The sequence below is a fragment of the Onthophagus taurus genome, chromosome 8, assembly GCF_036711975.1.
Source record: "Onthophagus taurus isolate NC chromosome 8, IU_Otau_3.0, whole genome shotgun sequence".
Taxonomy (NCBI): domain Eukaryota; kingdom Metazoa; phylum Arthropoda; class Insecta; order Coleoptera; family Scarabaeidae; genus Onthophagus; species Onthophagus taurus.
Genome location: NC_091973.1, coordinates 9,180,974 through 9,201,271, shown reverse-complemented (window position 1 = coordinate 9,201,271; position 20,298 = coordinate 9,180,974). Strand labels below are relative to the sequence as shown.

At 35.0% G+C, this 20,298-nt stretch overlaps 1 protein-coding gene across 5 annotated transcripts in view; it reads left to right on the top strand.

The window, feature by feature from the left end:
- LOC111413879 (cytotoxic granule associated RNA binding protein TIA1) overlaps nucleotides 1-20,298 on the top strand; it is a 278,716-nt gene that overhangs the window by 218,495 nt on the left and 39,923 nt on the right. For all 5 annotated transcript variants that reach the window (XM_023045001.2, XM_023045000.2, XM_023045003.2 and 2 more), the window contains one exon: nucleotides 14,940-15,015. In XM_023045001.2, coding sequence (XP_022900769.1) covers nucleotides 14,940-15,015 — 76 coding nt within the window. The remainder of the gene's footprint in view (nucleotides 1-14,939; nucleotides 15,016-20,298) is intronic.

Here is a 20,298-nt window from a genome sequence, read left to right as displayed (position 1 = left end):
GTATGGCGTTTTTAGCTTATCCAGTTTAAATAGCAATCCTTTGTGCCACACTGAATCAAAGGCCTTTCGGACGTCCAGAAACACTGCTGCGGATTTCGGTTTTACAAAACGTGCCGCCTAGAAGTTGGAAACCAGAATAGTTAGTTGATTTGCCGGATTGGAAGCCAAATTGATAAGGCGGAATTTTCTTTGATACTGCTGCCAGGAGCTTGTTCTTCGAAGAGTTTTCCAATTACGGGGAGCAGTGAGATGGGGCGATAAATTGCTGGATCAGATAGAGAAGAATCCTTCTTGGGAATACAAGTAATAACTGACGTCTTCCAGTCGCGCAGGAAATGCTGAGTCGTAAGGCAAAAGTTAATTATTTTTCTGATAAAGCCATGGATGTTAAGATCTAGACTTCTCCGCAGTTTCCTTGTGATGTTATCATAACCGGGAGCGGTATCTTTTCCCTGTCCAAGAAGAGTAAAATATTCGTCTTCCAACATGAGAGCATCTTCGGGTGTCTCGACCGGTTTCAAAAATGCGGATTCGTACCAATTATCTATAATGTTTTTATTGTGGGGACACCTTCCTTGCTGCAGATTTTAACAATTCTTTCCAGTCCTTTTTTATTTTCTTATAGGTGGCTGGGTCCAAAACGCTCTTTCAGGTTTTTTCAAAAGACTTCTTCTAGGTCTAGTGTTAGGTCTAGTGATTCTAGTGATTTAAAAAAAATCATTTAAATTAATTTTTTTAGTTTCGTTTTAGTAAGTGTATTAAAACCTTATGGAAAGCCAATTGGGAGTATGTTTTAATAAAAAATGATGTGGACAACGGTTAAATTTGGATATCATACAAGCAAATATAAATTTTTATAAAAATAAATACGAAAAAAATGCGACGAGGTACACATTAATACGTGTTATTCCAACCTAGTGAAAATATGAGAATTTATTGCCCTGGGTTTTCTAAACCATTTTAATCAATATTGAAATGCACCCGGTTTTGGACAATTTTTATTGCTGCAGCCAGCTGGAAGCTAATCGTGATTTATAGGTACAGTGACAGTAACTATCAATTATTGTATTGAGGCTGCATCAGTCTTCATTAGCATATTTCCGACTACTTTTAAAAATATAATATACTTTTAAGTAATATTTTATTACAATGCGAATTGATGGATATAGTAAATGAAAAGGTTGTTACGTTTTATTGGCAACAAAGAAATGAAGAAAGTAAACATTGAAAATATTTGCAAAGGAGGGTGAAAAGTCCACGTTGGGGGACAATTTTAGGTAGATAGAGTAAATATTTGAAAGCCCTCAAAGCGAACGTAAAGGCATAAATTACGTCTGGAAAGGAGCTTTTTATGTTTTTACTCATGTTCGAAATGAAACTGAACATGGAACACACGTTTGGGAAAGTTTAGTGGACGGCGAATGAAATATTTGTCGATATTAATTCTTTTTCCGCGGGAAATTGGATTTATTTCCCGCAATAATTTATACAATCAAAACACAGTATTTCTCTCGCGAACAAAGCGTGGTCTAATTTTCAATTTTCCAATCGTAAGAACGAAAATTAGGTGCTAAATCAAGGGCTAAATCGATACAAATATTTCTTTCTTGTGGGGGATGTATTTTGACGCTCACATTACGTGCAATATGAACAATGTGACGGTTTTCTAGATCGTAGATTACCAGATTAAGATCGACATGGTGCCGCACTGTAGACTTTAGAATACAAACAAAGCAATTCTTTTCTGTTGAGCCAAATAAAGCCGCGACTAGTTCGTTTTATTCATTTTATTCATTTTATTACTCGATCGTGTCACGAAAATCATCGTTATAAATCATTAATTACGCTATTCAATAAAATCCGGCAAGGATAAGATCTCACTTCAGCCGTGTCGCTTTACACTTTTTCTAGTGCCGTCGAGTTATTACCGGTTTCCTCGCGTTTTTATGCCAAAAATGCATTAGTGCCCTCTCACAGCCGCGCCAAGTAATGTTTATTACACCAAGACTAATTACTTGTTAACGCAAACAGAATAAAACCTACCCCTAATAGGGCACAAAGCGTCGGTAGTAGCTGATTCATCGCGGAAAGCTTTCCGCGGATAAAAAGCTCTTTTTTCATATACCGCCACCTTCGTTTCAACGTGAACGAATTAAAAACCGAAACAAACGGGCGAATTATACAATCCGTACGTTTGCATGCCCGAATGGGCCTACCGGAATATTATTTTATCGGTATTTCCCTGGTTGAAATTGTTTCTGCTTTCCCGTTCGATGAATAATTCCCTTTCCCATTCAAACTTCCTACGTTTTACTCATTTATCTTTCCATCAATTTTTTTCAACCTTTTAAATTCATTTCTCAATACAGTAAAACCTCGATATACCGGACTAATATGGTGTTCGTTATATAGTCATATTATATAGTCAATTATGAAACTTTAATACTTACCACAATTGAGGGTTATTCCAAGACCAGGAAGAGGTATATACCTTAAAATGGGGTTACTTGGACACGTTTTTTTGCGCATTTTTCAAGATTAAAACTGAAGAAATAAAGTTAGGGCAACAGAAACTTGTTCATCATACAAACCTAACCATCAAGGTGATATAGCTATCATAAATCATTGAAAATACCTTATACAAACAACAAAAAAGTGATGTCCGAATAGCCCCGTTGTTGGGGCTTCTTGGACACTACTACAAATTTATTTAAATCGAAATAAAAGAAACAAAAATTAACGTATTTACCTTTCTTTAATCCTGAACGAAGGAAATCTTTGTCTTGATTGCTATCATCAAATACTTCTTCGTCTTCGACTCTATTCTGATGGGCAGGTTGTTTCTAGCAATAAAAGAATCGAGGACCTGGACTGTTGTTCTTAAAGACCTTTACCCGCTTCCCTTGTTTATCTAGGTATTTTTCCACCACATCTCGAATGTCGACCTTTGTCAAGGGGAACCCCCATTCGCAACAACAGCCAAAGTTTCTGAAATCAACAGCTCCTCAGACTTGCTTAAAACAGTCGAAATGTCCTACGGGTCTTGAATTTCTTCCAAGCATCTTCCGGTCTAACGTTGTCCGAGGAACTGCATCCATAGCTTTTTCCAAGTCTTCCACTTTGTAATTCATGTAGAGTTTTGACCCTGGAGTTTTTTGATACGTGCGCACCATTTTTAGTAAGTGACTTCCTTTGATAACAAGGAAAAAAATACCAGAAACAAAAACATAACCCAACCTCGCTTTCGTGACATAGGACTGAACACCATCTTACGGTAATGTCAATTGTTTGCTATCAAATATAAAATGAATGAACATATGTCTTATATATTTTTTTATTTATATACCTATACATACTAGTTAAATGAAAAACTTTACTTCTGATATGTGTATACTCTGGTTATAAAATTGAAGGGCTTAGTGTGAAACAATAACAAGGCACAAATATAAAATTATTGCAAAATTGACTTTGAAATTTGTACAAAATCTGTAAAATTAATGTTTCCGTCTTTTTACCTTTTGGGTTATTTACGTTAGTAACACAACTGTATATATCTAGCCAGGATACTGAAATAATAAAAAAAATATATAGGAAACTACAATAAATATATAAATAGAATTTTATTAGAAAAATTGTGACTTGTAATTAAAGACTAAATAAGTCAATAACTCAAAAAAGAAAATAAATATAAAGAAATAATGTTTAAACTATAACAATAATACAGCAATAACACAGCCGGTATGTAAGATAGCAATGTCTTTACATTGTCGTATTTTTTTTTTTGAAATTTTAATTGGTTCAAGATGCTTTCTATCTAACTGATCAAGTGTAGTGTACACTGGTCTTCCTCGTTTTGAGATAGACACCTGGTCGTACTCACCATGAACGGAATGTTTGACGTAAAAAACTTTAGTATTTTTATTACTAAATCGAAATGAAATCGCATTAGCAAAGTCTAAGTTATGGCCAGTATTGGTGCGCGAACTCTTTTTTATGTTTGTAAGAGTAGGTGTAAAGTTTAAGAAATCTTCCTGCGTCACAACTGTGACTGCAAAAAGTGTTTTTTTGTTTGATCGCCGTATAATATCGTACCATTCATTTGGACAAAAATCTTGTGGTGCATATCTTCGGTATCGCTTTTCTATAAGTGCGAAGTCCCTATCAGAAGGAAGATGAGTATGACCACTTACGAGAAAATGGTGCGTTATTGTTTTAAATTTATTCTCCTTTACCAGTTGTAACCATAAACTCATCATTAGCCAATTTTTATTTTGCCCTGGGCAATTATCTGTAAATATAATTAGGTGGTCAATTTCGGTCTTCGTCATAAGAAATTTTAGGAGGATTGAAGCGACTTCATCACTTCCTCTTTTTGCTATATCTTCCGTCCAGAGAAACATGTGCCTTTTGCCATTTGTACAATCATGAATGCCTAAGTTGTATAACCAGATTTTTCTGCAATAAAACGCTGGACCCGTTGATAATTTCGGGATTGGTAATGCCTGTTGTAAGTCAAATGAAATTACCAACGTTTTATTGGTGTTTTTTGATTCTTGAGTCGTGTTATTTAGCAAATCCTGCATTGCTTTCGCTTTAGTTTTATGTGTCGTCAGGTCAATGTTTAGCCGAGACAATTCCTGATTTTATCTAATTTTGTTGCAGAGTTCTATTCTGATGTTAAGTTGATCACAAGTTTTGCAAGTGTCGGATTTGGGTAATTTAAAGCCAATATTGTATTCTGTACAAAATATCTGCCTATATGTGTGCTCCAGAACAGGTTTCATATGTTGTTGTTGACACCACGGAACATAATACTCAGAATAAAGACGCGATATGGTCATATCACAGTTAAGGTATACTTTCCCTAGATTTTCAGCCCTGCTATAGTGACTTTGGTATTTAGGTATTAAATCTATATGCTGTCTAACACTCTGCTTTTGCTGGTCACTAATTTGATTGGGTCTGTTCGAATGTCGGCCACGTTTATCTTTTTCTGGTACAGGAGTTTCTCTTATTTTCTTTGAAACGATGTTGTTCAGTCTACCCTTTGATTTTTGCAGACCGTGAACATTCAGAAACTCGGTTTTACACACGTTTACTGTTTGGCCATTAGCATTGACAGAATAAATCGCATTGGAAGTTCTACTTGATTCTTGTCGTTTTTGTCTTGTTTTATAAGATCTCTTTTTCTTTGCTATAGCAATGCATCCAAAGAGATACCCATTCTGCAATTCCCATGATCCCAAACTCCAAAATTCATTGAAAATACGGTTTTCATTACCATCTAGTTTCTCTCTACATCTTTTTTTACACTCACAAGGAGGTCCTAACTCCCGAGCTGCAACAGTCTTTTTGGTTTTGTTACTAGTATACTGCTGTCCGATTTCTTCTTATTTTTCTTTTTGATCGTGGATATGTGTCTTCTTTTCGGGGTTTCCATCTACTTCTAGGAGCAGGTTCAGGTGTATCAGCCCTTATCCGTTTTAATGTTCTGCTCCCTGTTTCCCCATCTGATTCTTTTATACCATCGTTCTATATTGAAAAAGCAATACTAAACTAGCCACCCAATGACAACCCAATTTGCTTGCATAGAATTAACAATGGCAATACAATAACATGCCACATAAATGAAAAAAGTGATTTACCTGTTGATTTGTATCTACCTTTTCTGCATCATTAGGTACATAATCTCTATCAATATCACTATCATCGACTGGAGAATCTACATCACTCATTTCACTGTTCATAATATTAAAATTATTCGATTCACATGCACTTAAGTCACGACGCGTTACAATTTTTGTGTGACTTGTCATTGTTTATTTTCACAAAACAAATGCGTATGTAGCAACGCAAGATCATTACTACGAATTTGTGGTGCTATGCTTTGGAATATTTTCAAACTATTTATTCCGTGACTTATTATACTTTTGTAGAACTCGAAAATAAGCAACAGTCATATTTGAAAAAAATTTGACTTGTCATTGTTTCACACTAAGCCCTTCAATTATATTATGTACTGGATGTCGACGCGCTTAATGCTTTTTTAAAAAAACAATCAAGTTTTGTTTGCACTTTTGAAGTTTGTTGTTCTTTTATGATTAACTCCCTAAAATTACGGAAATGTGCATAATACAATTGCATTTTTTTATTTGATGAATCATCTATAAATGTTATTAAATCATCAAATTTTATCTTTGGGAATCTTTCATTTTCCTCGCTTTCAAGCTCGTTATCCACCATCATCACTTCATCAGTTATTTCATGTTCCGTCATAATATGATAACCAGGATCACCTTCATCCAGTTCTAGCCATTGTAATATATCTTCTTCAAAAATCAGGAACCTCTAATCCTTCCAAATCAATATCTTCATGTTGGTCGTCAAATAGATTCGTCCACCCATTTTCTAATGTTTGGGCTTTTAATTCCTTCCATGCAGATGCGAAATTAAAAAGAGTGGATTTTAAATGATAGTTTTTTAAATTTTCCAACGTGCGGTGTCCTGTTGTGTCTTTTTCGCTTTCTTCGTTTTCCAACACAACCATTACCTCGTCTAAAAATGTTCGTCTATATATTCGTTTGGTGGCTAAAATTATTCCCTGGTCCATGAGCTGAATTATCGATGTTATATTTTTGGGCAAAAACATACAATTAAATTTACCATCGTCGGATCGTAAAATATTTTCAGATGGATGAGCAGGTGCCTTGTCTAAAAGCAATAAACAGTTTACATCATCTGGTGGTATTTCAAGCTTCACCTCTTGAAGAGTATTCATTATGTCTTTTAAAACTCTAGGTTTACGAGATTTTCCAACTATGACATGTGTATGCGATCCATCAGCATTAGCACAAAGCAGTGCTGATATTCTTTCCGTTGCGATTTTGCTACCGGTTGTCGATGTTTCATATCTAAAGTCTTGGATATTTTCATAACATAACAGACCAGTTTCATCAGCATTATAAATCTGGGATTGCAATAACATTTCGAGATTTATCCGTTCTATTAATTTTTGTCGGGAAGATTCAATATCTTCTTTTGGGGCACTAATAGCTTCGCCGTAAATTCGCTTATTAAAAATTCCATGTTTTTTGCGAAAACGCCAGAGCCATCCATCACTTGCTTTGAATGAAATTATGTTCATATGATTAGCTAATTTAATCGCAGCAGATTTAATTTCAACTGCTCGCACTGGAACCCCACAAGAACGTTGTTGTACAATAACGCTTCTTCAAGTGAAGTTTTACGGGCCAATTTCATTCGTTTTCTGGGATTCATTTTCGCATCTACATCACACATTAAAGTTTGAAACCGTTTGTTTTCGAATCGCATATTGCTAGCATATATATAGAGTGTATTATTTCAAGTTTCTGTTTAAGCTATTGTTAAATTAATTCGCTTTCGATTGTCCATTTTTACTTTAAACTGCTTGAATGAAAAATTTTAACGCATATATTAATTCGGACAGCTATTCATGACCGTTGCGTTCGAATAGACAACTCTGGGAATACCCGGAGTTTTATTCTTAATACAGAACATGGCATAGAGAAACTCGTGTTATACCCCGAATGTCGGGTTTGATCGATGATGTACGTTTTACTGTACTTACATTTCAGGTTATTTGATATAACAACAAAATTTAATTACGGATTAATTAGAGACAATTTTGTTTTGGTCCATTTAAAAGTTAAAGGATGAAAAAGGTCGGCAAATTGGCTCTTCGTGTGTGAGACCGTGGTGATAACTGTTAACTTCGTCCAGCAATAACAGTAGCGTTAGACCACTTTGAAAACATTTTGCTTAGTTTTAACGGCGGGCTCGGATATTTTGCGTCGCGGGTATGTTTATTAAATGGAAAGCGTCGCCGTTCAATTCTCGATGTTCCGCCAGGTGGCACGGCGATCCAACCCGGAACGTTGAAGGACTATAAATACTCCCGATAAGCTGGTTTAAGCTTGCGCCTGTATCGGCCGAATTTATTGATAAATAACGTAGATTTAGTTTGTTGCAATTTGGATGTATTTATTTCACGTGGCCTGGGCACTTGTTGTTGTCCGGTTTAAGCTTATTTGATGTATTTGTTTTTTTTCAATTATCACAATGAAAAAATAAACACTGATTTATACAGACTCACCCACAAGCTCTTAAATATTATTTAAGTATTAACGGAGGGAAGTTTTAGTAACCAGATAACGTTGCCAATTAATGTCGAAACTGCTAGGAGACTTACCTCCCCTAAGTGTTTACAATTTTTTCCACTCCCCATTTTTTGTTTACTTCCCTTAGGAACCTAACTTATTTACCTCCCAACGACTTACCTCTATAACTATTAATATATAGTTACGATGACCCAAAAAAAAATTAATTATATTTTAGTATTAATTATTAATTTAATTAATAAAATATTTCAGCGATAACAATAAATTTTCTCAATCGTGGTATACAATAATTATTTGTATACAAAGATTACAAAGAACAATACAAAGAAGAAAGAAAGATTTTTTCAAAAAACATGTTGAACAATTTTAAATCTCTTAGTGCGTGACCCAAGTTCTAATACACAAACAGAATATAGAAATATTATTTTATTGGCAAGGATAACCAAACAGTTCAGAAAGAAATATTGACGTGAACAACCAAAAAAAATAACAAATTAACTAATTAGGTCCATTATTGCACAAATCACACACTAGGTTTGATGTAGAATGTTTGGCACAAATGGGTTTTGTGCATGAACTACATGCTTTTCGTGTTTTTCTTTGTTTTTGGAAATTTGACCGACAGACATAATGATTAAATTATTATTTAAATTTGATACGTCCAGACTCATCCTTGTTTACAACATGTCGTGTTGCATTAACTACTTCTGTAATTTGACGACAAAAAGCCAATTCAATTGAGTTGCGTGTAAAATTATTTCCAATTACTTACGAAATTTTGCTTCGAGTAATAATAGCAGGCACACATAACTCATTCGCAAGACTTTTGAGATATTTTCTTCTCTGATCGGTTGACTTATGTTGTGGGTTATGTTCCTGATAGATAATGTACTGTTTCACTGTATATTCCGCCAACATTTTATCCATTACATCAACTCCCCCCTTAGTTTTATTGTAATACTTTATTATTTCAGTCTCCTCAAGTTCTCCTGTCGTATGCATTGATGAGAGAAGAATAACTTGTTTTTTTTTTGAACGTAGGAACATATAGTTGCATTTTTGCTGTATACAAAGTTTGTGGAATATACAGACCTTTCTTTGAAGGCTTGTATGTTGAAGGGAATAAATGCCTTATTTTTCCTAACAGTTCCTACTAAAGACATCTTCCAGGAATTGAGAGTCTGTACTAATTGAAGACTTGTGAAGAAATTATCTGTTATTACATTTTTTTCCAGATTTCTTGTATTTGGCAACCAAGTCTAACACAATTCGCTCCTCAATATTTCTGTGTAAATTTTATCTTGTAGAGGGTAACCATTCGAGATAAGGAAACAGTTGTTCATCAACCGTTATACATTCTTTTGGCATATAATATTTGTCCAAATTATTATTTAGCATCATCCAAATGTCACGAATAGGAGCAGCTTTGTCTGCCTTCGCACGTTCAGCACGAGTAGTTTGGCTGTCAAACCGTAAAAGGTGTAGAAACATTTTGAAACGAGCTTTTCCATATTTCGGTGACATGATCTTTTTTTGACTTATGAACGCCAGCAATTATGAGAATTCCTAAAAACGCATCCAATTCTTCTTGAGCAAATGGCTTAAACTTGAGGTTGTTTTTTAGTACAACCTTGATAATTTTCCAAAACATTTCTATTATAATTTTCTGTTATCAGTTGGCCTTTTGCACTACTTTCTCGAAGAATTGTGGAACATATATCGTTGGAGATGATAGTTCTAAATATTTCCTTTGGTGTATATGTAGAAGTTATTGCCGTCACACCCATTTTACCTCTCAAAATATTACGGCTAATAGTTTGAGCCTGTCGTTGTGGTACAGTATTCCATATAGTGCCATCTTTGCTAGTCAAAACAGCAGATTTCAAGCGTTCGTCTTCAATATCGGACGCTTCTAAGTCAAAATTTTTGGGAACATATTCCTCTTCATCTGAAGTAACAAAAGGCTCCTCATCAGACGTCAGGTGTTGACCTTCAGTGAATATTACTATTATATTTATTATTTTATATTTACTGTTTTCTTCCTATTTCCTTTGACACCTTGGTTTACGCAATCCAACGATAGTATCTGTCATTTTTTTATCAACACCGCAATACTATTATATAGAGCAAAATATTATAAATTTATAATTTAACTACGATATTTATAACTATAAGATATCACAATAGAATAAACGAAGACCTGATCTGACGAGTTTCCATTGCACGTGTAGATGAGATTCAAGTTCGAACATGTTCATAAACAGGACTAAATACATAAATGCTTACTTATGATATGTTAAGTGAAATTGTTTCTTAAACTAAAGGTGGTACAAATCGATTGCAATATCAAACAGTAAGATTTTTCGTATCTAGTACCCGGATACTATTCTTGTCATTAGGCGGTGTTTTATTTCCCAGTCACATAAGGGTTAAGAATACCATTTGGATGAGATATAATAAAAAGATCACGATTAATGTAAAAAGAAGCAAGATGATGGGTTAATAGAGACTCCAAGATCCAAATCCTCCATTAATGCTGCCGCATCTAGCATTTCTTCTCTTGAATACAAGATATATTTGGTCTACTACTATGTTGAGGTACATATCCAAAAAATTCATACCATATCAACTGTCTGGATATTTCAGTCTTGGCACTTCTATGAGTTTCCTGAACGTAAAGTCAATATCATACTCTTAATTTGTTACAACAACTTGGTCATCAGCAACAAAAAGAGTTGTCAGAGTTTGATCTTCTATCTCTGCCGTTCTTCACCTCTACTTAAGACGTTTCGTTGTCGAAAAGGAGTCAGATATCGAATTTCCCATCTTAATAACACTCTTGCAGTACTAGTCTAAGCCCCTTTCTAGATCAATGAAGACTAAATAGGTGGAGAAATCCCTCAAATTGTGGTTTTCGATTACTTGTTGGAGGTCGAAAATATTATCAGTACAAGACCTTACTGCACGGAAACCACTCTGTTCTTCCACGTCGTCTCATTCTATTTCAATCCTATTTTTTAAGACTTTGCCATACAGCCTCCCCTTGCACTAGTAACACTTATGCCTCGATAATTTTGGCACAACCTTTTATTTCCTTTTTTGAAGATTAAGCTGATGTTAGCTAAGCTTCTTCCAACAATACACCTGTTGATGTGTTGCCAAAAATGTGTATAATATCTGGAGTTCATGGTTGGCCATCTCAATGTTTTTTCAGACTTCTCATTAATATAATATATATTTTTCTATAAAAACATTTATACAGGGTGTTTCATTTAAAATGACATATGCTTATATCTCGAAAACCAAAACTCGAATTGAAAAAAGTTTCACAGGGTACACATGAGCAGATTTTTTTTCAGGGTTGCCTAAAGGCCCTTGTGACGACATTTTTTCAAATCGCACATATACTTTTTTCTTTCAACGTCTTGAACAACTTGACAAACTAAGTATTTTTTGCTTAAAAATTTTTTTTCTTAAATTCTGCGTTATGAAAAAAATTTAATTAATAAAAAAACGATTTAATTAATCGTAAAAAAATACTAAAATTCTTCTTCATTTTTGAAATCACCTTAGAACATTGATTAAAATTTATAAAGTTACCTTTATACATCGATTAAATGCTAAAAATGATGACCATTCACATCTAAACATTTCTGAATTCTCATTGAAAACGTTCTCTGCACATTGCCAAGCATTTCTTCAGTTATTGATTCGCAAGCTGCTCCGATACGGTTTTTCATATCGTTTGGTGTTGTTGGAACCTGGTTGTAAACTTTCTCTTTGAGGTAACCCCAAAGAAAGAAATCGGGAGAAGTTAAGTCGGGTGATCTAGCTGGCCAATTCACCGGTCCATTACGTCCTATCCATTTTTCAGGAAACATCTCGTCTAAAACTTCTCTTGCGGCTAGAGCATAATGAGATGGACATCCATCATGCTGATACCATAGCGCAAGTCTTCGCTCCAGAGTAAGGTTCCAACAAAACCGGTAAATCGTTCAATAAAAAATTCCGATACTTTCTGCCATTCATTAACTGACCATGCACCAGATGCACCAGACATTAACTGACCAAGGTTTTTGATGATCAACTTGTCTTAGCCAACGAGGATTTTCATGTGACCAGTAGTGCATGTTATGACGATTTACTTGGAAGTGATTGGTGAAAGAGGTTTCGTCGGAAAATAGCACATTGAAGAAAAAATTTTCATTCAATCTTAATTTTTCCATTGCCCAAGTACAAAATTGCTTGTTGGTGTAGAGAAACATGATACGGATAAAACTTCAAAATCCGATGTACACTCGTTAACAAAATGCCTGAATCTTTTAACAATTGACGGCAACTTACATGAGGATTAACATCTACAGCTGCTAAAACAGCTGCTGAATTTTCTGTGGAGTAGAGAATTTTTGCTTTGATCACAATGATTTTTTCGCTTGAAATTTTTATCCCACGTGCAAGTTAGCGCACATCCAAACAAGGTTTAGAACAGGATTTACTCCATTTATAAACATTAAAAAAAAATTTTTAATCAATTATCTAAATCGATTTCAAAAGTTAAGAAGAATTTTAATATTATTTTACGATTAATTATATTATTAATTATATCGTTTTTTTATTAATTAATTTTTTTTAATTACATTTTGAAACATGTTATTTTATTTTTATTTTTGTTGATATCTTCACAGCGGAGAGTTTAAGAAAACAAATTTTTAAGCAAAAAGTAATCAGTTTGTCAAGTTGTTTAAGACTTTGAAAGAAAAAAGTATATGTGCCATTTGAAAAAATAAAAATGACGTCAGAAGGGCCTTTAGGCCCTTCTCACCAAAAAATGTTTACTTGAAACTTTTTTCGATTCGAGTTTTTGAGATATAAGCATATGTCATTTTAAATGAAACACCCGGTATACAATATTTATTTGTATATTTCATATTTGAAACAAACATTTGAGACCTGCTATACTCACTATCTCATTAATAATACGTATCAAACTACAATGCATCAGCAGAAACCAAACCTTCCAATTTGCACATATAAAAGCTGTTTGGAGGTGCATTTTCAGATTAAATATACGTATCTGGCTGATGGCGCATTTACGCGCTAACGAGTTTGACGTCATTTTTATAAACAAAATTTTAAAAAAACATGCAAGCTATTGTTCAGAAATTGATTCTAACGAATGATGTTGATTTTTTTTTTGTAATCAATATTCATGGAAACAAATATTATTTCTTTCTATATGGGTTTTTTTTCTTTCGTGTTGTTGAAATGGCGTTGTGTAAATATCATTATATTCGTTTGAAATTGAAAATAAAATTAATGATAATTATATGGAGTTTTGAAGTTTTATGGTGTAGTAAAAACACTATAAAACCGGACACCTGAAAACGTAGAACCTCGACCATTACGGGAGGATGTATGCACATTCGCTCATAATCTTTAGAGTGTTATAGTGTAGGGTGCCTTATACGAGCAACTACTAAACAGTGCTTCATCTTCTTAAGGCCGTTAAAACTTTAAAGGTCCACACAGAACAAAACGGAACGGCCGAGGCGCAATGCTTTCCTCCTCAAATAGCATTTGCATTTTGTAACTGCTAATCGGATAAGGATTCTAAGGCTTCTCGGATGAATCGATAGAGAAGGAAATTGACATGATGCTCTGATTTCCTACGCCTTCAACAGTTTTCGAACACAAACAATCGGTTTTCCTTCGACGGGTTGATAGGGCTAAGGAATTTATGCTTCTAACGGCAGAAGGAGGGATCGTTTAAGAGTTCATCCAATAAAAGGATGTCGTCGGAAATGATGAAATATTCATTTTCGACTAGTTCATCATAATTCCGCGGGGAACGTGTGGGCGCTTTTGATAATCTTGATAACCAATTCCTATAAATAAAATGATGTCCGTCTATCGTGGGACCAATATATCTACTGCGGTACTTTTCAAAGTTGAATACAGCGGAGTTATTTTAAATATTGACATCCGTGCATAAAAATAAATAATCGAGAGATCGTGGGTTTATTTATTATTTATCAGTTTTTCGGGGCGGGCCAATTTCACCGCAGCAACGATCCCGGCAAATTTGCGTTCTATAACAATACAACTGTTCCCAATTCATGCAAACACGAGAGTACCAAATTTTATTGTGTCAATATTGGCTGGAGCTCTATATTGTGGGTCCCGCCGCAATGTTATGCGATAAAATTTTCACCGTTTCGGTTGACACGAAGTTTGTATGTCGCGGCGTCAAAAACGGAAAGCGACAAGTTTGATTAAATAAATACAATTGGATCAAACACAGTCTAAAGTGTAATAAGAGCGAATTGAAAATGAATTTTGGACTTAAAGAAATTAATTATGAAAATTTTTGTGCCATTTAATTGATTAAAAAAGTTGATGTAATTTTAACGAGTATTTTGCTGAAAATTATCGGTGTACTAGACATCAATGAAACGGTAAATTATGTCATGACAGTAATTCACTGTCGAACCGTAGTTACTTTGAGGTCGACGAAGCTAAAATATTAAATTGGCCGGCGCGAATTACGACCGATTTGAGTTGGCTTGTTAACACGACCGGGTAGATGGCGCTACAATTAAAACAAAGCTCCCAAAACTGCCAGACGTAACGAGGGCGTTTCCGATATTTCATCGGGCCGAGCCGCCGCCGTGTTTATTAAATTATAAATTGATTGCAAGCGGTCATCAGCCGTCAACGGTCGGATTAAAAGTTAATTCTCGTCCGATGACGACGTCCTAACACAATTTTTTTTAATTACAGGGACTGTCGCGTGGTGCGCGACCCACAAACTCTCAAGTCGAAAGGGTATGGGTTCGTCTCGTTCATCAAAAAAGCGGTATGTAAAAAAGTTTTTATTGTTATTATTCCGTGTATTGAACGCGGGGGTAAGTCGCTAAGAGGGTGCAAATCACTGCCACGAAAGGGGGGTCAGTAATACGTTCAGGACAACAACTCTCCAACGAGATGACCTCCCATTTTCCCGGAATGACAACCATAACGCAGAAATGTAAACCATTCCATTTCTAACGTTTCCCCAAAGCGTACGACCCCCTCCTTCGACCTCCATCTAAACTCCCCAAAAGGCTGTCACACAAGACGGAATCCTCGTTCGCGGGTTATTTCGTCGAATGGTGAAGTAAAAATGTTGAAACGACATCCGGAAAGTCAAGTTCGAGCGAAATATTAAACAGACAAAAGAGATAATCTTCATGGTTTTATAGCTTTTAATTAAAAAGGAAAAGAGAAACATGTTTATGATTCTATTGAAAATGTTAAAGTAACAATAAGTATTAAATAGGGTAATTTGTTGAGATAAACAAGATCACGTCTGGTAATCTAAATAAATTTAAGTTCCTAATTCCAGCATGTTTAGATTGTAGACCCCCTTCACGTATTCTAATTTCACGGAGGGAAGTTTCTTACATGTAGTGACCTTTAATATGAGGGGGAGGCAGCGAAGCTTGAAGCAATTATTTTCGAATCCCGGAAGAAACCGCAGGCCGGGCTTGGACGAGCTTGATATTTTTTTTCCTATTTAAATAAAAGCAATTTTGCCATCGACTCGCCGGATTTGTCGCTTATAAAGCGCAATAAATCCCGGAACGAAGTTCCCTGTATCAATCATATAAAACGCGGCGGCATATAAACCAGTGACACCGGATATTATTCCAGCTTTTCCGGTTTTTACAGGAAATTGAACTCCTCAGATTCGGGCGAAAAAGTGCAAAATAAAATTGTTGCGGTCGCCGGACGAAAATTCCTCAACGAAAGATGCAAACTATAAAGGGTCGTAATACGTCTAGAACAACAACTTCTCGGCGGATGGTGGTGCGTTTTCACGAAATGACGTCCATAACGTACAAATGTAACCCTTACCGTTTGCCCAACATTCGCCCCAAGACCGTAAAACCTTTGCGACTGAAACAGAATTTACATCAGGGTGCCAAATTTTCAGGCGCAATCCGGCTACAGTTGTAAAAAAATACCAAGCCACAGTTTCAACTATAGACTAAAGAATAAAATTTTACATAAACATTAAATCAGAATTCCGCACTTTAAAGAGGTTACTTTTATATTAACTTTGAAAAAAGCTATTATAAAGACATTTAAAAGTTTTATGTGTTACCTCACCCTCGAGACTACCATGAATGGATGTTTTATATTATATAGTACCTACAAACAGTAATGTCATTGTGATTTCAATGAATTTGGTTCTTATTTAAATTCAACGATTTCGCAAGTCTTCTACATTTTCCACTGGACTAGTGTAAACTAAAAATTTAAGATGGGTGAGGTCTATCTCGACCAATTCAGCGATCTCCATATGTCACATCTTAAATTTTTGCCGCATGTTTAATAAACACCCTGTATATTATCGGTTTATTTAATGAAAGCCGAGCTCGGTTGGAGCCGAGGCTCAATGATTAATATCATATCAACCTGAAGGCGCTACAATTGTGACAGCATATAATATAAATTGATTGATTATGCTTATGATATACATTGATATAAATAAGATAACCACCTTTAGGTTAGAATGATATTAATCACGGAGCCTCGCCCGCATGCGACCTCAGCTTTATCTGATAAAGGGCAAGCCTCAGTGATTAATATCATATCGACCTGAAGCTGATTATCATATTGCAGTGCCTCGGCTGCAAGCTCGACTTATTCAGTCAAAATATTTACAATTTCATCTGATAAAGCCGAGGTTGCTTGCGGACGAGGTTCAGTGATTAATATCATATCATCCTGAAGCTGATTATCATATTGCAGTTCTTATTTAAATTCAACGATTTCGCAAGTCTTCTACATTTTCCACTGGAGTAGTGTAAACTAAAGATTTAAGATAGCCCCATAGAAAAAAATTCCTCCACTTTGTTTGAATGAGCCTGTTTCGTGAAGATGTGTATAAATACTTTGGAAAATTTTTCTATAAGGTATATTACGGTGGGGAAATCGATCTATGTACAACCGCCTAGGTTTGATAATAGCCCATAAATAAAATGCATGTCAGTCATCTCGGCGTTCGTATAGCAATTCATGACAGAGGACTTTATTAACAATAGTTAATAAAGTAATAATAAAAAAATATAATAACCTTACGTCACTCAGTCTCGATAAATTCAACAGATACTAAGTCATCAATCGAAGATGTATTCCATTAAAATAAAATATTAATAATAAATAAACTGTATTTCTTTTCAATAGACTTAGTAATCGAAATGTTATTAAAAGATACTTTTATTTCGGCTAATTAGTAACTTTAAAAGTATCAAAAATGGTTCTGCTGAAAAATTTTTTTTGTCCTATATTTTTGAAACAAAGCGGATATCCAGAAATCGTTGAAGGACAAAATATTCTTAGAATAGCCCAAAGAGTAACATCTTAAATTTTTACCGCATGTTTAATAAACATCCTGTATATTATCGGTTGATTTAATGAAAGCCGAGATCGGTTGGAGCCGAGGCTCAATGATTAAAATCATATCAACCTGAAGGCGCAACAATTGTAACAGCATATGATATAAATTGATTGATTATGATATACATTGATATAAATAAGATAACCACCTTTAGGTTGGAATGATATTAATCACGGATCCTCGCCATCATACGACCTCAGCTTTATCTGATAAAGAGCGAGCCTGAGTAATTAATATCATATCGACCTGAAGCTGATTATCATATTGCAGTGCCTCGGCTGAAAGCTCGACTTATTCAGTCAAAATATTTACAATTTCATCTGATAAAGCCGAGGTCGCTTGCGAACGAGGCTCAGTGATTAATATCATATCATCCTGAAGCTGATTATCATATTGCAGTTCTTATTTAAATTCAACGATTTCGCAAGTCTTCTACATTTTCCACTGGAGTAGTGTAAACTAAAGATTTAAGATGGCCCCATAGACAAAAATCCAGGGATCGGGCAGGCCACAAGTGAGGTCCACCTCGGCCAATTCAGCGATCTCATATGTTACTGCCAAAAACTCACGAGCAACCCTACCAAAATGCGTTGGTGTACCATCGTGCATAAACCACATTGAATTTCTTATTTCCAGTGGTATGTCCTCTAGAAACTGATAAACGTTTGTTCCAAAAAGTTGCAGTACACTTCGCCTGCAAGTCTCCTTGGTAGAAATAGTGGTCCAGCTAGCCCACAATTCCATCCCGAACGTTTAATGAGAACTGATATTGAAATCGTTCTTCACTTAGCTCATGTGGATTTTCTTCAGCCCACACATGGTTATTGTAAAAATTCCTTATTGCATTTCTAGAAAGATTCGCTTCATCAGTAAAAAGACTTCAAAGTCAGTAGTTCAGTCCTAATAGTAACAGTCCCATTACTTACATTCAAAGTATTTGCAATTATGCGAGTTCTACCGTTCTGCCTATTATTGGCCTTCCTAATCCTCCACTTCGTTTGAATGAGCCTGTTTCGTAAAGATGTTGATGAATACTTTGGAAAATTTTTCTATAAGGTATATTACGGTGGGGAAATCGATCTATGTACAACCGCCTAGGTTTCATAATAGCTCATAAATAAAATGCATGTCAGTCATCTCGGCGTTCGTATAGCACTTCATGACAGAGGACTTTATTAACAATAGTTAATAAAGTAATAATAAAAAAATATAATAACCGAACGTCACTCAGTCTCGATAAATTCAACAGATACTAAGTCATCAATCGAGAAATGTATTCTATTAAAATAACAAAATATTAATAATAAATAAACTGTATTTCTTTTCGCTAGACTTAGTAATCGAAATGTTATTAAAACATACTTTTATTTCGGCTAAATTAGTAACTTTAAAAGTATCAAAAATGGTTCTGCTGAAAATTTTTTTTATCCTATATTTTTGAAACAAAGCGGATTTCCAGAAATCGTTGAAGGACAAAATATTCTTAGAATAGCCCAAAGAGTAACATCTTAAATTTTTGCCGCATGTTTAATAAACACCCTGTATATTATCGGTTGATTTAATGAAAGCCGAGATCAGTTGGAGCCGAGGCTCAATGATTAAAATCGTATCAACCGGAAGGCACTACAATTGTGACAGCATATGATATAAATTGATTGATTATGATATACATTGATATAAATAAGATAACCACCTTTAGGTTGGAATGATATTAATCACGGATCCTCGCCCGCATGTGACCTCAGCTTTATCTGATAAAGGACGAGCCTCAGTGATTAATATCATATCGACCTGAAGCTGATTATCACATTGCAGTGCTTCGGCTGCAAGCTCGACCTATTCAGTCAAAATATTTACAATTTCATCTGATAAAGCCGAGGTAGCTTGCGGACGAGGCTCAGTGATTAATATCATATCACCCTGAAGCTGATTATCATATTGCAGTTCTTATTTGAATTCGACGATTTCGCAAGTCTTCTACATTTTCCACTGGAGTAGTGTAAACTAAAGATTTAAGGTGGCCCCATAGAAAAAAATCCAGGGATGGGGCAGGCCACAAGTGAGGTCCATCTCGGCTAATTCAGCGATCTCCATATGTTACTGCCAAAAACTCACGAGCAACCCTACTAAAATGCGCTGGTACACCATCGTGCATAAACCACATTGAATTTCTTATTTCCAGTGGTATGTCCTCTAGAAACTGATAAACGTTTGTTCCAAAAAGTTGCAATACACTTCGCCGGTAAGTTTCCTTGGTAGAAATAGTGGTCCAACTAGATGTAGAAAGTAGAGGTAGATGTTGAAATCGTTCTTCACTTAGCTGATGTGGATTTTCTTCAGCCTTAAAAAAATTCCTTATTGCAATTCTTGAAAAATTTGCTTCATCAGTAAAAAGTCTTCAAAGTCAGTAGTTCAGTCCTAATACTAACAGTCCCATTACTTACATTCAAAGTATTTGCAATTATGCGAGTTCTACCGTTCTGACTATTCGACTCGATCCTCCACTTCGTATGAATGAGCCTGTTTCGTGAAAATGTTGATGAATACTTTGGAAAATTTTTCTATGTTGTATATTTTCTATATTCTATATTTTTCTATATATTTCTATACATATAGATTATGATATACATAATATGTATAGAACTAACATTAGACCTAGAACAAGAAACATTCAGACATGTTGTATTTTATGTG